This window comes from Mastigoproctus giganteus, chromosome 2 (genome assembly GCF_048544385.1).
Source record: "Mastigoproctus giganteus isolate SK-2022 chromosome 2, ASM4854438v1, whole genome shotgun sequence".
Classification (NCBI taxonomy): Eukaryota; Metazoa; Arthropoda; class Arachnida; order Uropygi; family Thelyphonidae; genus Mastigoproctus; species Mastigoproctus giganteus.
The window spans coordinates 203,044,228-203,058,775 of record NC_143576.1 but is presented as its reverse complement, the minus strand read 5'-3'; the positions used below and the strand labels follow the sequence as shown (position 1 = coordinate 203,058,775).

At 37.2% G+C, this 14,548-nt stretch overlaps 1 protein-coding gene across 1 annotated transcript in view; it reads right to left on the bottom strand.

Annotated features, from left to right (window-relative positions):
• LOC150089923 (purine nucleoside phosphorylase-like) overlaps positions 1-2,986 on the bottom strand; it is a 131,573-nt gene extending 128,587 nt beyond the window's left edge. The window contains exon 1 of the mRNA XM_090368900.1: positions 2,759-2,986. Coding sequence (XP_090225026.1) covers positions 2,759-2,805 — 47 coding nt within the window. The 5' untranslated portion in view covers positions 2,806-2,986. The remainder of the gene's footprint in view (positions 1-2,758) is intronic.
• Between the last annotated feature and the right edge of the window lie 11,562 nt (positions 2,987-14,548).

Here is a 14,548-nt window from a genome sequence, read left to right as displayed (position 1 = left end):
GGGAAAGACAAACACCCGCCTGAAAACAAGCATATGAATTGGGCGTTTGTTCCGGCATTGAGTAAATACACTCACGTAATTAAGCAAAACAACCGCGTTTGTTCCGGCATTGAGTAAATACACTTACGTAATTAGCCAAAACAACCGCACAGTCTCTAGTGTCATTAAGCCAGAGATGACGAATAATTACGTAATATGCAAGTCCGTTGGGGTCTCGAAAATTGGTTTGCTTAAACCCATATTACGTATAATTGGTGCCCCATACCAGGGTGGGAACTGGTCTATAAATACTTGAAAAAACATTACAAACACATTGCATTAAATAGCAGAATTTTATTATTAGCATCCTGCATTATTAGTCTTTATATTTCAAAAATATAAAGACAAAATTAAAACTTTTTAAAGTTTTAATTTTGGATTACTGAGCATGTAAGCTCTGTGTTAGAACAAAAATGTGGTATTTTTTGACAGAAATTCTGATCAAAACCGTTTCCTACCAGGGTGAACTCAAGATCTGTTTGGAGACTTAAATTAATTTAATCACATTAAACATTTTGTGAACTATAAAAAATTAGTACCATCCAGGTAAACATAATTTTTTAAAAAATGCGTTTAACGTATAAAAATATTTTCTGTGATGTATAATCAGTGTTGAGGTAAAAGGAGGAAGGGAAATAAACAACAGATAAACGTTACATGCGCTACTTCCATTAAATTATTATTTTTTCTTCTTGTTTTAATAATCATAATCGTTCTAAGAAACGCAAAAGTAACTGCCACTACCTGGTAGTGCCAGAGGTTCCCTCCAACTAGGCTAATTTAAAACTTGGTTTGCATTTGCTTTCGTAGACTGCAAACACATAGAACTGGAATGTTACCTTATATTAGCATTATATCAAATCTGTTGTTTAAAGTGGTGACGTGAATGAGCAAGCAGTTCCATATTAATCGTCTCCACACTTCATTAAGCTGTGTCACAGAAATAATCTGTTTTGCAATATTGAGAAATTCCCATTAGGCTCTTTTTAAAATCATTTCACACAAAACATTAGTTTATATAAAGTAAACTTATGTAATAAAAATACTTAAGTTTTTTGCATAACCAAGAAAAATAGTTGACGACGAATAAACAGGGGGGGGGGAGTTATTGTTATTATTGTTATTTTTTGGTTTTTAGGAGCATTAGCAACTAAGGCCATATTGCTCCGGGATATGCGGTGGTCATTCCCTGAATGACCTTTCCGCATCCTCCGTATTTGGTGGTGACGGGCTCGAACCCCGGGGGGGGAGTAATCCATTACCAAACTGAATTTGTCTTATTTATTTAGAACAATTATGCATAAATTTGCACATAATATTCATATAGTACCGACCAAATGGAGAGGGGAGGTGGAAAATTGAACAATATTAACGAAATTTTCAAATAAGTAAATAAATCCACCCTTATACGACCGTGTGGAAGAGAATTTTCAGAAATGAAATAACTGGAAACCGGAAGATACAATATCTTTCTTTTACTGAATTAAAACTCACAGACCGAAATGCTTTTAGAAAATAAATAACCTAATGGAGGGGAAAACGGAAGTTGTGCAACGTATACAGCGAAAGGATGGCGGAAACATACCTAGGAAAATTGTTGGAAAAAATCGACCGTCGAAGCTCCATCTCTCTTCAGGGAAGCTACAAAGACATTCAAGCGGGAGAAGGAAGAAGATAGTATTTCGATAAACCTTCAACCCAGAAATGTCTGAGATGTATAAATTTCTTTGAATAAAAAGTTTAACGTGACCATGGAAGAATAACTTTACTTATACGTAATAAAAAGTTAAATGTTTAAATTCAAATTTTTTTTATAAATTTCATTTCTGATGGTTTTTCCGTCATTAAAAACTACTTCATCAAATTATTTTTCAATACATAATAAATATAATTAACGTATTAACAAAAAGGTTAGTGCAATTGCATCATGTTTTTTCGTAAGTGAATTACCAAATTGGTAAAATGGAATCGTTTCAATCATATCTCATATTGTGAATACCTTCACAACGAGTTTCCTAATATTGCACTACCTCGAATAAGTAAAGCTTCACCAGTGGAGAAGACTATTGTTACTTATTCTCGGTGGATACTACTCTTTCAGTATTAATGTATTATTATTATAATATAATATTATTACTGTTTTGTTTAAATAAATCTAGAGGGCACCTTTGAAACAAGCTATTAAAACAAATTAGTTGCTATGCGAGTAGTATTTAATAACATAAAATAAAAACCTCAAGAATCACATTTAAAACAGATTTCAGTCCGTCATATTCAAATACTGAAGCGCTTATAAACGTAGTATTTTATTTCAATTTACAATGCTTAAATATTGATTCTGTATTAATTAATAATGTTAAGAACCACGGTCCAGTAGGGCCATCGAATACATGATTAAACATTTCAACAAAATTAAATGAATTCTCGTTTGAAAATTCTCATGTTAAACATGTAAATTCTTATATTAAAATGTTTTAATTTCTGTTTATAGAATATTCTTTAAAATAATATTATATAATTGTATATACATTAACTTATGTTACTGTAACTTTACGTACACAATAATAATAATGAAATACAATTATACATTATTATCATATCAGTTTTATGAATCTGCTAGCAGTAAACTACTCGTATAATTATAGTTTACATTTGATGACAAGTTAAAATAGAAAAGGTTATAACACTATGTTAATTATAAATTAAATATCGATTTTACCCGTCAGGTAATGCTTCGATGGACATTCCTCGTGAGAATTCTATCATGGTGAAGCCGGGTGAGTTTCGCTTCGTTAAAGACTTTTTTTTTTGACAAGAAACGGAACTTAAATAGAGAAAGCCGCAGAAACTGAAACTGCTGTCTTACGAGTAATTAGTATTCAAATTCCGACTTTGAGCAACGGCACCACAAAGGGGTATACACAAAACACACTCGGTGGATACTTGCCAAACGCTTACGTACAATGAAGAGTATGGACACGTGCTCCACCTATCGACCACAGATACATGAGCAATCTACGGAAAGCTAAATATGCAAACAGAGCACATACAGGTATCACGATTCTGCAAGTTGGCCGTTATAATGTTTCATTTTTTATTTTGGAATAATACAGTGATGACACAATATAGGAAATATTGATTAAAAATGTAAAGACATTCTTTTAAATATAAATTGAAATAATACATCAATAATAAAATCAAAAACTTCTACACGACATCAATGAATTTAATAATATGTAATTACATAAGATGAATGAGTCAAATAAATATCATAAAATAAAATTTTTATGCAACAAAACTTACATAAAGAAATACAATCTCGACAAGACCAAAACTATTATTTTGCTATTAAACCAGTTTTCAGCTGTAACAAACAAAAAGAAAGTCTACTAGAGTGAAGAAATATAGAATTTATAGTCCTCGTTGGCTGCAATGGATTGGCATTTGTCACTCGTTTTTAGAGGACTGGGGTCAAATCAGTCGGAGAACTGAAGAAATCCTTAGAGGCTTATTCAATTAAGGCTGTAGTTAACTAATCTCGTGTAGGTTAGGCTTCTCCATCAGTTATATCCAGGTTTTTAAGCCTGCACAATATGCAAATCGACCATAAAAACACACTTGTAAAGACATAGACAATCGATAAACCATACAACCTAAATACGTACACCATAAACCAAGGCTGGGCAACCTTTCTAAATGGCGGACCAAATAAAATATCTGTGAGGTACACACGGGGCAATTTTTTTAGCTTTCTACGATTTTTAGGATTATTAAAATGGTATATAATTAAAAAATTGCTGGTTTATTATTTCTCTCTATAACAAAATAGTCATCTGTCCACTTTTCTTGAGAGGTTGTTTATATGGTGTAGCCATCCTACTAAAAAAATACAACCTTTAATAAACATATTCATAGGGAAAAAAAATAATAATAAATAAATAACTAAATTGAAAATTATTATAATTTCAAAGATTTTATAAAACCTTAATAATCTTAGATTTTTAATTATGAATTGCGATAGGTTTCAGTAAATAAAATGCAAAATCTTTTCCAAATTATTCACTGACATTTGTCGTTGAAACGCACGATACATTGCATTGCAATCACATTCTGCAGATCTGAAAGTCCGGGAACTACTATTGACTGCGTGCAACTCTATGCCAGTGTTGCCAGAAACTATGCTTGCTCACCGTTTGACAACACTGCTGCTTACTCGATTCGTGATATATGGCACAAATTAAAATGATTCATTAGACGTCGCACAATCAAAATGTTAAAAACAATTTAATTAATAATACCAAATATAATAAAAATTACAATAAACATAATTTCATGATATAGTGTAAATAGTGTTTTGAGGAGGGGGCGCCACCAGTGGTTCCCCACAACTGTGCCATAAGTACTCTTGTGAAGTACAGTATACAGTACTTTGAAAAAGCAGATAAATATAATATTTATCTGCTTGCTATATATTATTATGGTTTTTGTATGATGTGATAATAACAATACAGTGTACGAATGCGACATGAAACATCATCACAAAATATAGTTTTATTATTCTCCATTCCTCCTCTTCTGCCCTCTCTTACCCTGGTCATCAAATTCATTGGCACGAATCCCGATAATATTATAGTCGAGTTTTCAGCATTGGATTTTTGGCGTGGAGGTTTGTACTTTTGCACTATATAGTAGTTGCTGCGTGAAAAACGGAGAAGGCATCTGACTTAAAATATTATCCTTCTTCCCTGTCTTTTCTATCAAATGTTCGGAAGCTTTTAATTAAATATCAAAGTGATGCGCCGAAAAAGCGATACTGCCATACTGCTCCAATTTGTACAGCAGTCTTCCGTGTGCAACAGTATTAAAAAACTCAATGTCATAAACCATAAAGAAGATTATGCTGTAATTCAATCTTATTTTTTTTTAATATATTCTTAATATTTGATAAAATATTTAGATAATGTTATTACCTTATTTAATTTAAATAATTATTTTTTTTAACCACTAAAAAAATTAAATTTTGTTGGAATGCGCCCTAGGCAACCCTCTAGGTTTGCCTATGTACGGGCCAGCTCTGGCCGCAAAATCCCTAATGGGAGCCCACGTTGCCCATACACACCACTAGGAGGTAAGCCAGGCTGCCCACTATTCTCTGGTCATATTTCATGATATATATTCTTCTGCGGGCCATTTATTATATATATTTTGAAAACGACCGCGGGCCGGAGGTTGCTCGCCCCTGCCATAAACCATATGAAATGGCATATAACGAATCAAATATTTAATGTACGAAACAATTATTAAAATAGCCAACACGGAAATTACGATAACACTCACATTTATCACCATATCCGAACAGGCTTGACCGCGCGGTAGCACAGTGGTTATAATTACTGTATTCTCACACAGTGGCTGAGTTAGTGGGTCTCAGGCGTAGATAGCAAGGTGTTTTTCACCAGAAACTCGAGCTTTTCGTCCAGCAAAACAGGCAAATCGACCAGAGAACACATGCAATTTACAAACACAACACACACAGATATATAAATTAACTTTCCGGGTGCACTAATTGTTTTTTTTTTTTTTTTTTTTTTTGCCCTCCCACACCGGTCGAAAAAACTCAAGTTCGAATCTTGTCAATAACGCAAGAAATGGACACTAAATTTTGCAAATTACAGTGTCTGGAGACTAGGCACCTGCAAGGTGATCTAATTGACGTGTATAAAGCCTTGAATGGTTTGAGCATGCTCAGTACTGATGGGATTCTTCCTCTTGCGCAGAATAATCGCCTGAGAGGGCATAAATTCAAATTGAGGAAAGACAGTTGTAGGACAGATGTGCGGAAGCTTACCTTTAGCCAGGGTGTGGTTGACTGCTGGAACAAACTTCCATCTGCCGTTCTAGAAGTTGATAGCTTAAGTAGATTCAAGGCAGAACTAGACAAACATTTGGAGAGAGTGGATTGGTGAAATTTGAAGATTTATTTTTTTGGCTGGCTGATGCTATATAAGTTTGCTTTCTTGCATCATGTGCCTTTACTAATGCTAATGCTAATGCTAAAGAGTAGGAGAACTGATGACTAACTAAACGAATACAGAGTGATTTTGGAAAAAAAGTTGCAAGTTAAGATTAAAATTGAAAGTCTCTGCAATCCGGCCCAGTCTTTGCAGAGACTTTCAATTAAAATTGAAAGTCTCTGCAATCTTCGTCAATCAATTCAGAAAAGAAGAGGCTGTATAAGAACATGGGGTTCTTAGGGGTACTATTTTTCTCAGCATTGTGTGTGCTTGTCAATAAGAGAGAGAGAGAGTGTTTTCACAGGGACAGGATATATTTAAATAAAAAGGGATGAGAGAATATTTTCTAATGCTATCAAGGCAAAGTTAGTTGGATCGCAGCATTGATAGCTTGAGGGGATACTCAGACTAACAGATTAACTAGTGCCGCATGCACAGATGAAAACGATTTTTGAACTACTTCTATTAGAATATTTTGCAGCCTGAAAAGCAAGGTGTCTGGGATTTTAAGCCATGCTGTGGTTCTCTCTGGAATAAGTAAAACATGGGTGTGGTAGGGTAACTACGAGTAAGAATAGGTGCACGTATACTTGCATATAAACCAATGCGAGGAGCATAAAAAATAAACTTGAAGATAGAAAGTAAGTAATTAAGTATATAAACTTAAATTTTCATAGTAAATAAACTCGCAAGATGAATTTGTGAGTTCAAATTCATCAAATGGCTGCATCTGGTCAAGTCATCGGATGCAGCCATTGTGGGGTTATCGGACACATGGAGTCATTCAGACATAAGGAATGAAGAATTGAATATTGGTAGTACGACGTGTGCAGAAAGGACAGACAGGAGAAGAGGAGTGGAGTCATGCTCTTGGTTTAGAAGCATATTAAATCTCAGTGAGTGCATCCAGTCGACATGGATGGGCAAGTTCAATTAGTTTTGTATAACACAAGCACTGGGAAAACGAAAATGAGAATAGGAGAGTGTTAGAGGCCTAATGACCGTGATGAGTATACCAAAAACTATACAGAGAAATAGAATGGATCAGTAAATTAAAATTTCTTATAATGGGCGATTTTAACATTCTGATATTGACTAGAACTTGTGGGTTGGTTACTAACACTCTAGCAAGAACCTTGTGGATTCATTGGATAGCGGTTTTCTACAACAGCATGTTAGAGAGTCAACAAGAGGAAGCAATACTCTGGATCTGATCATCACCAGCGATTCTCCTTGTATTAAGAACCTACAGGTTCAACACCCTCAGGGTGACAATGACAGTCTGCTGCTGTGGGATTTACTTAAAGACATTACTACTCTCAAGGATAAAGGGAAGGGTTATTGCTTTCGTAAAGGTGACTGAAGTGGTCACAGATAGTTTTAAATTCAGTACAGAGCTAAGCTACATGGCTTCCATACCAACTAAGAAATACCGTTCCAGGCTTAAACCTAAATGGAAGTCAGATGGATCGATGAGATTTAGCATTAGCATTAGTAGAAGCACATGATGTAAGAAAGCAAGCCAAATTTCACAGATTTCAATTTCACAGATCTATTCATTCCAAATGTTTCTCTAGTTCTGCCTTCAATTTATTTAAGCTATCAACTTCCATAACAACAGATGGAAGTTTGTTCCAGCAATCAACTACCCGCTTGCTAAAGGCAAACTTCAGCATGTCTATTCTACAACTGACTTTCCTCAGTTTCAATCTATGCCCCATCAGGTTTATAATCTCAGCAAGAGGAAGAATCACATCAGCATTAAGCCTACTCAATCCATTCAAGGCCTTATACACCTCAATCAGATCGACTCGCAGGTACCTAGTCTCCAGAAGCTGCAATTTGCAGAACTTGAGCCTTTCTTCATAAGAACACCCCTTTGTTCTATTCACCAGTCTTGTTGCCCTGCTCTGTACTCGTTCTAGCAACTCTACATCATTCCTAAATTGAGGCTTCCAGACTTGTGCGCAGTACTCAAGGTGTGGCCTGATCATTGCCTTTTAATCACCTCCTTGTACCTGCTCGCAAAATTCCTGTATATCATTGACAAGGCCAAATGACCTACTCTGGCAGCCAGTCTGCACTGATCAGAAAACTTCATATCTGACTGCACAATTACGCCAAAGTCTCTTTCATTCTCCACTACCTTGATTGTAACAGTACACAGTTGGTACATTTCTCTGGGGTCACTGCTACCCGTATGCAGTACTTTGCATTTGTCAATGCTAAACTTCGGTTGCCACTTCTCAGACGATCTGTCAACTTTTCCAAATCCCGCTGCAGTAGCATACTGTCATTACTGTTATTAACAGCTTCTGCCAATCTTTGTATTATCTGCAATCTTTGATATGTATAATAATACAAAAAAAAAAAAAAAAAAAAAAAACGGGTCCAACACCGAACCACTAATAGGGACACCACTAATAACATTAGTCGACATAGAGCAGTACCCATTGATCACCACTCTCTGTCTTCTTCCACTCAACCATCCTTTTATCCCTTAATGCCATACTGTTCCAATTTGTACAGCAGTCTTCCGTGTGCAACAGTATTAAAAGCCTTCCTAAGAACAAAGTATATGATATCAAAATTATTCTTTGCATCCAGTTCCTTTGTTACCACATCATAATATCCAATCAAATTGGCCTTCTTCTTCTCAACCTCCAACCCAAGCATGTTACCAAGTACTATAGGTTCTAATGCCTCTCGCGTTTAGGGTTTTCATAAAAAAAAAATCAAATTGGTCAAACAAGACTCACCCTTGAGAAACCCATGCTGTGTCTGAATTATTGTTGCAGCCTCGTCTAAATGATCCTGCAATGCTTCTTTAACCAGTGACCCATTATTTTCTCTGGAACAGAAGTCAAACAAACAAACAGGTCTATAATTACTTGTGTCACCCTTTGATCCCCCTTTGTAAATTGGAAATACATTTGCACATCTCCAGTCCGTGGGAACCTCCCCCGAGTTCAAGGATGCTCTTATAATTATGGCTAAGGGTTTGCTTATTTCCTTTGCTGCCTCCGTTAATATAACTGGATAGATCCCATCCACCCCAGGTGCCTTTCTTATGTTTAACTTCAATAATTTCTCCTCCAATTTACTATCAGTTATTACAAAATCATTTAATTCCCTGTTAAAGTTTGATAAACATCTGGCCCTCTCCTCCTTGCAAAACTAAATGAGTATGCAAAATACTCTTTTAGTTTTGCAGCTATCTGAGAATGATAATCTACAGTCAAACCACTGAAATCAAGTGGACCAATCTGATTCATCCCCTTCCTTTTAGAATTTATATAATTAAAGAAGTCTTTGCTGTTTTTCTTTGCATCCTTTTCCAAAGATTTTTCATAATCCGCCTTCGCTTGCCTAACCTCCTGCTTGACTTGATTACAGACTAGCTTGTATCTACCATAGCTTCCGTGTAGCCTGACAATTTATGTGCATTCCATGCATTTTTCTTCTCTGCCATGACTCTCATTAGTTTATCTGACATCCATTTGAGGCTGAACCTAGAGCAGTATTTCTTAGTTGGAAAAAAATTCATAGTAGCTTCCAAGATTACTTCCTTGAATGCTTCCCATTTAGAATTTGCTGTTGATAACATCATCAGTTGGTCCCACTGTATAGAACCTAAAAAATCTCGGAGACCACTGTAGTTGCCTTTACGAAAGCGTTGTGACAGAGAAAAAAAATGGATTACACCCATATAAATTATTAGACGAGACAGAAGCCTACGGTACATATAATCTATTTTTTAATGAAGTCAATAAGGAAGTTAGGCAAGCTAAGGCAGTTAAGAGACGTTCCTGGCAAAGAATGCAAGAGTAGCAACAAAGACTTCTTTATTAATATTAAAGGTAGAAGGAAGCAGTGAATCACAATCGACCATTAAATGCAGTATCATCAATAGTTGGTTTAACTATTGATGATACTGCAAAGGTTGTTGACAAACTGAAGAGGTATTCTGTATTTGCATTCATGCTTGTGGAATTCTTTTGGGGAGGGATGGCAGAGGTTTATCGAACTGTAACAGAGAGCTAAATGATTTTGTGATGACTGACAGGAAATTCGTAGTAGTGGTGGTAGTAGTAGTAGAAGCAAATGGTGCAAGAAAGCAAGTTAGCATTAGTAGAGGCATATGATGCAAGAAAGCAAGCTTATGCAGCATCAGCCAAAAAAAAAAAAAAAATCCGTTCCACTTCACCCCTCCGTTCGTTCGAAATACCTGTCCAGCTGAGCCTAAAATTTATTTAGGCCATCAACTTCCACAACAAGGGATGGAAGTCTGTTCCACCAACCAACTACCAGCAGGCTAAAGGCAAATTTCCGCACATCTATCCTACACCTGTCTTTCCTCAATTTGAATTTATGCCCTCTCAGGTGATTATTCTGAGCAAGATGTACAAAGCCTTGAATGGTTTGAGCATGCTCAATGCTGATGGGATTGTTCCTCTTGCTCAGAATAATCACCTGAGAGGGCATAAATTCAAATTGAGGAAAGACAGGTGTAGGATAGATGTGCGGAAATTTGCCTTTAGCCTGCTGGTAGTTGGTTGGTGGAACAGACTTCCATCCCTTGTTGTGGAAGTTGATGGCCTAAATAAAATTTAGGCTCAGCTGGACAGGTATTTCGAACGAACGGAGGGGTGAAGTGGAACGGATTTTTTTTTTTTTTTTTTTGGCTGATGCTGCATAAGCTTGCTTTCTTGCATCATATGCCTCTACTAATGCTAACTTGCTTTCTTGAGAAAGCAAGCTTCGTAAGAGCAACTCTTCGTTCCGTTCACTAACCTTGTTGCCCTTCTCTGTACTCGTTCCAGCAGCTCTACATCCTTCTCGAAATGAGGCCTCCAGATCTGTACTCAAGGTGCGGCCTGACCATTACCTTATACAAGGGAATAACCACCTCCCTATCCCTGCTAGAAAAATTCCTGTATATCATTGATAAGACACCATGAGCTACTCTTGCAGCCCGTCTGCACTACTCAGAGAACTTCATATCTGCCTGCACAATTACCCCCAGGTCCTTTTCATTCTCTACCACTGTCAGTGTAGTACCACAGAGTTGATACGTTGCTCTGGGGTTGCTGTTTCACATATGTAGTAATTTACATTTTTCAATGTTAAACTTCATTTGCCACCTCTCAACCCATCTGCTCAACCTTTCCAGATCCTGTTGCAGCAGCATAGCGTCAGTAGCGTCCTTAACAACCCTGCCAACCTTTATATCGTCTGCAAACTTCGACATTAAGCTTGATATACCATCATCAATATTATTTATAAATATAGAAAACAACAATGGAACCAATACTGAACCCTGAGGGACTCCATAATAACATTAGTCCACGATGAGCAGTGTCCATTAATTACCACTCTCTGTCTTCTGCCACTCAACCATCCCTTTATCCATAGCAACAATTTGCCACCAATGCCACACTGCTCCAATTTGTGCAACAGTATCAAAAGCCTTTCTAAGATCCAAATATATAATATCAAAGTTATTCCCTGCATCCAATTCTTTTGTGACTACATCATAGTATCCAATCAAATTGGTCAGGCAAGACCTTCCCTTAACAAAACCATGCTGTGTCTGAGCTATAACTGAATTCTTATCAAGATGATCCTGCAGTGCTTCTTTAACCATTGCTTCCATTAATTTTCCTGGAATAGAAGTTAAACTCACAGGTCTATAATTACTTATGTCAGCCTTTGATCCTCCTTTGTGAATTGGGGTTACATTTGCACATCTGCAGTCTGTGGGTACCTCCCCTGAGTCCAAGGAAGCTCTCATAATTATAGCTAACGGATTGATTACTTCTTTTGCTGCCTCCTTTAATATAACTGGATAGATCCCATCCACCCCAGGTGCCTTTCTTGTATTTATCTTCAACATTTTCTCCTCCACTTTACTCTCAATTATTACAAGATCATCTAGCTCACTGCCAGTGTTTACTTCATCTATGGCATTCCCCTTCCTGAATAACTCCTCATGTGTGAATGTAGATGCAAAATATTGATTTAGTTTGTTAGCTACCTGAGCAGGATCATGAACAGTTGAACCATCGATATCAAGTGGACCAATCTGATTCATCCACTTCCTTCTAGAGTTTACACAAGTAATGAATTCCTTGCTGTTTTTCTTTGCATCCCTTGCCAAAGATTTCTCATAATCTGCCTTCGCCTGCCTAAACTCCTTTGTAACTTGGTTATAGATCAACTTATATCTATCATAGGCTTCTGTGTCACATGTTAATTTATATGTATCCCATGCATTTTTCTTCTCTGCCATATGTCTCATTAGTTCATCTGACATCCATTTAGGCCTGAACCTTGAACAATATTTCCTATTTGGTATGTAAAGCCCAGTAGCTTCCAAGATAAGTTCTTTGAATGTTTCCCATTTTGAGTTTGCTGTTGGTAACATCATCAGTTGGTCGCACTGTATAGAATTTAAATACTGTCTCAGACCATCGTAGTCGCCTTTACGAAAGCAATAACCCTTCCCTTTACCCCTGATGGTAGTTACCTCCTTGAGTAAATCCCACTTCAGCACACTGTGATCACTGCTAACTAGTGGTTCCTGTATCTGCAGATTCTTAATGTATGAAGAATCACTACTGATAATCAAATCAAGAGTATTGCTCCCCCTAGTTGCCTCCCGAACATGCTGATTTAGAAAACAATCATCCAATAAATCCACAAAAGCCTTGCTAGCGTGTGAGTGACCAGCCCCCAAATTCCAGTCAATATCTGGGAAATTAAAATCTCCCATTATAAGACTCTCTGATTTACTGGCCCACTCTATTTCCCTGTACAGTTTCTTATTATACTCATCAGAGTCATTAGGACTATAGCACACTCCTACTCTCAATTTTGATCTCCCAATGCTTAGGTCGCACCAAACTGACTCGACACTGCACTGTCCCGCGATGTCGACTGGCTTCACTTCCTTGGATTTTATGTGTTTCTTAACTAATAGCATAACCCCTCCTCCCTTCCTATCCTGTCTATCCTTTCTGTAGACGTTGTACTCCCCCCAAATTCTAGTTCTGCATTACTTATATCTGTGTGACACCACGTCTCTGATATCCCAACAATATCCGCCTCTGATGCTTTGAGCAATACCCCAAATTCATCAAATTTATTTACTAAACTCCTAGCATTGGTGTATAGGCAAGTATACATGCACCTGTTCTTTTTCTTAGCTACCCTAACACAACTCATGTGTTTATTTGTACCCCAATGACTCCCAAGTGTCTCTGAAATATCCTGCATCTTATTTTCCAGGCTGCTGCTCGTTCCAATAGAAGCAGTGCAAGAATCACTTTCACCTCTGCCAGTGGCTACTGTTAATCTCTTAGTCCTTGTATCCTCCCAATCTAGCAGTTTTCCGACCCACCTAACACTGCCTCGATAGCATCAGCAAACATTCTTGCACCCTTTCTATTTAAGTGTATCCCATCCCTGTAGAAGAAGTCTCTCCTGTTAACAAGTACAGACCAGGCTGAAAAAAATTCTACCCCTTGAGCCTTGCACAATCTTTCCAGGGCCGAATTGATCGACAGGGCTCTCATCATATACTCCCTCCTATCGTGTCTGGAATTGCAGACACTTTCAAATTCAACCCTAATTCACGGTTTTTTTTCAACAGTGACCTGTACTTGTTAAGTAATTCCGCCGGTCTCCTACCCTTAATATCATTTGTGCCAACGTGTACAACTATATCACCTTTTGTGCCCTTAAAAGATGATATCCGCTTTGGCTGATACTAAGTTATATAGCATCAGCCAAAACAAACAGCTTCACTCAACCTTACCTTTCAAGAATTTGTCTAGTACTTCTTTGAATTTATTCGACCCATTACGAAGCGATCGAGGAGTTTGCTGTCGGCGTGCGACGCCCAAGGGCGTCGCGTTGTTCGATAGTTGGAATATATCTAACGACTGTGCTGGCCACAGAGCTGGCCACTCGTTGCAGCTGGATATCATCATTCTTCTCTTTCTTGGTGATTCCCTTTTGATTTTTCCTTCTCCTCATCTTCTTCTTCTCTCTCTCTCTCTCTCTCTCTCTCTCTCTCTCTCTCTCTCTCTCTCTCTCTCTCTCTCAGGGTAATTCAGATTCTTTTTTTTTTTTTAGCTGGTGCAGCATAAGCCTCTGGCTTCCTTACACCATATGCTAATAATAATAATAATAATAATAATAATAATAATCTTCAGTTTCAAGATATTCCTTCACCACTTGAGATCTATGTACAGTAGCATTGTTGTGCATGAAAAGTAAAATCTGAACTGCACCCCTAAAACGTCGCGCATAGGTTTCAAGGATCTGTTTTCAGTACCAATGCGCACTTACGGTACCCCTATAAAAAATACGAAGAGGGATGCAGCCGTTGATCATTATTCTGTCCCACATGACAACATCGCCTCCAACGTACGTGTCCCTTTCTCTGATGTTAGAAGGATGGTTCTGCATTCCTCGTTGTCTCCAGACGA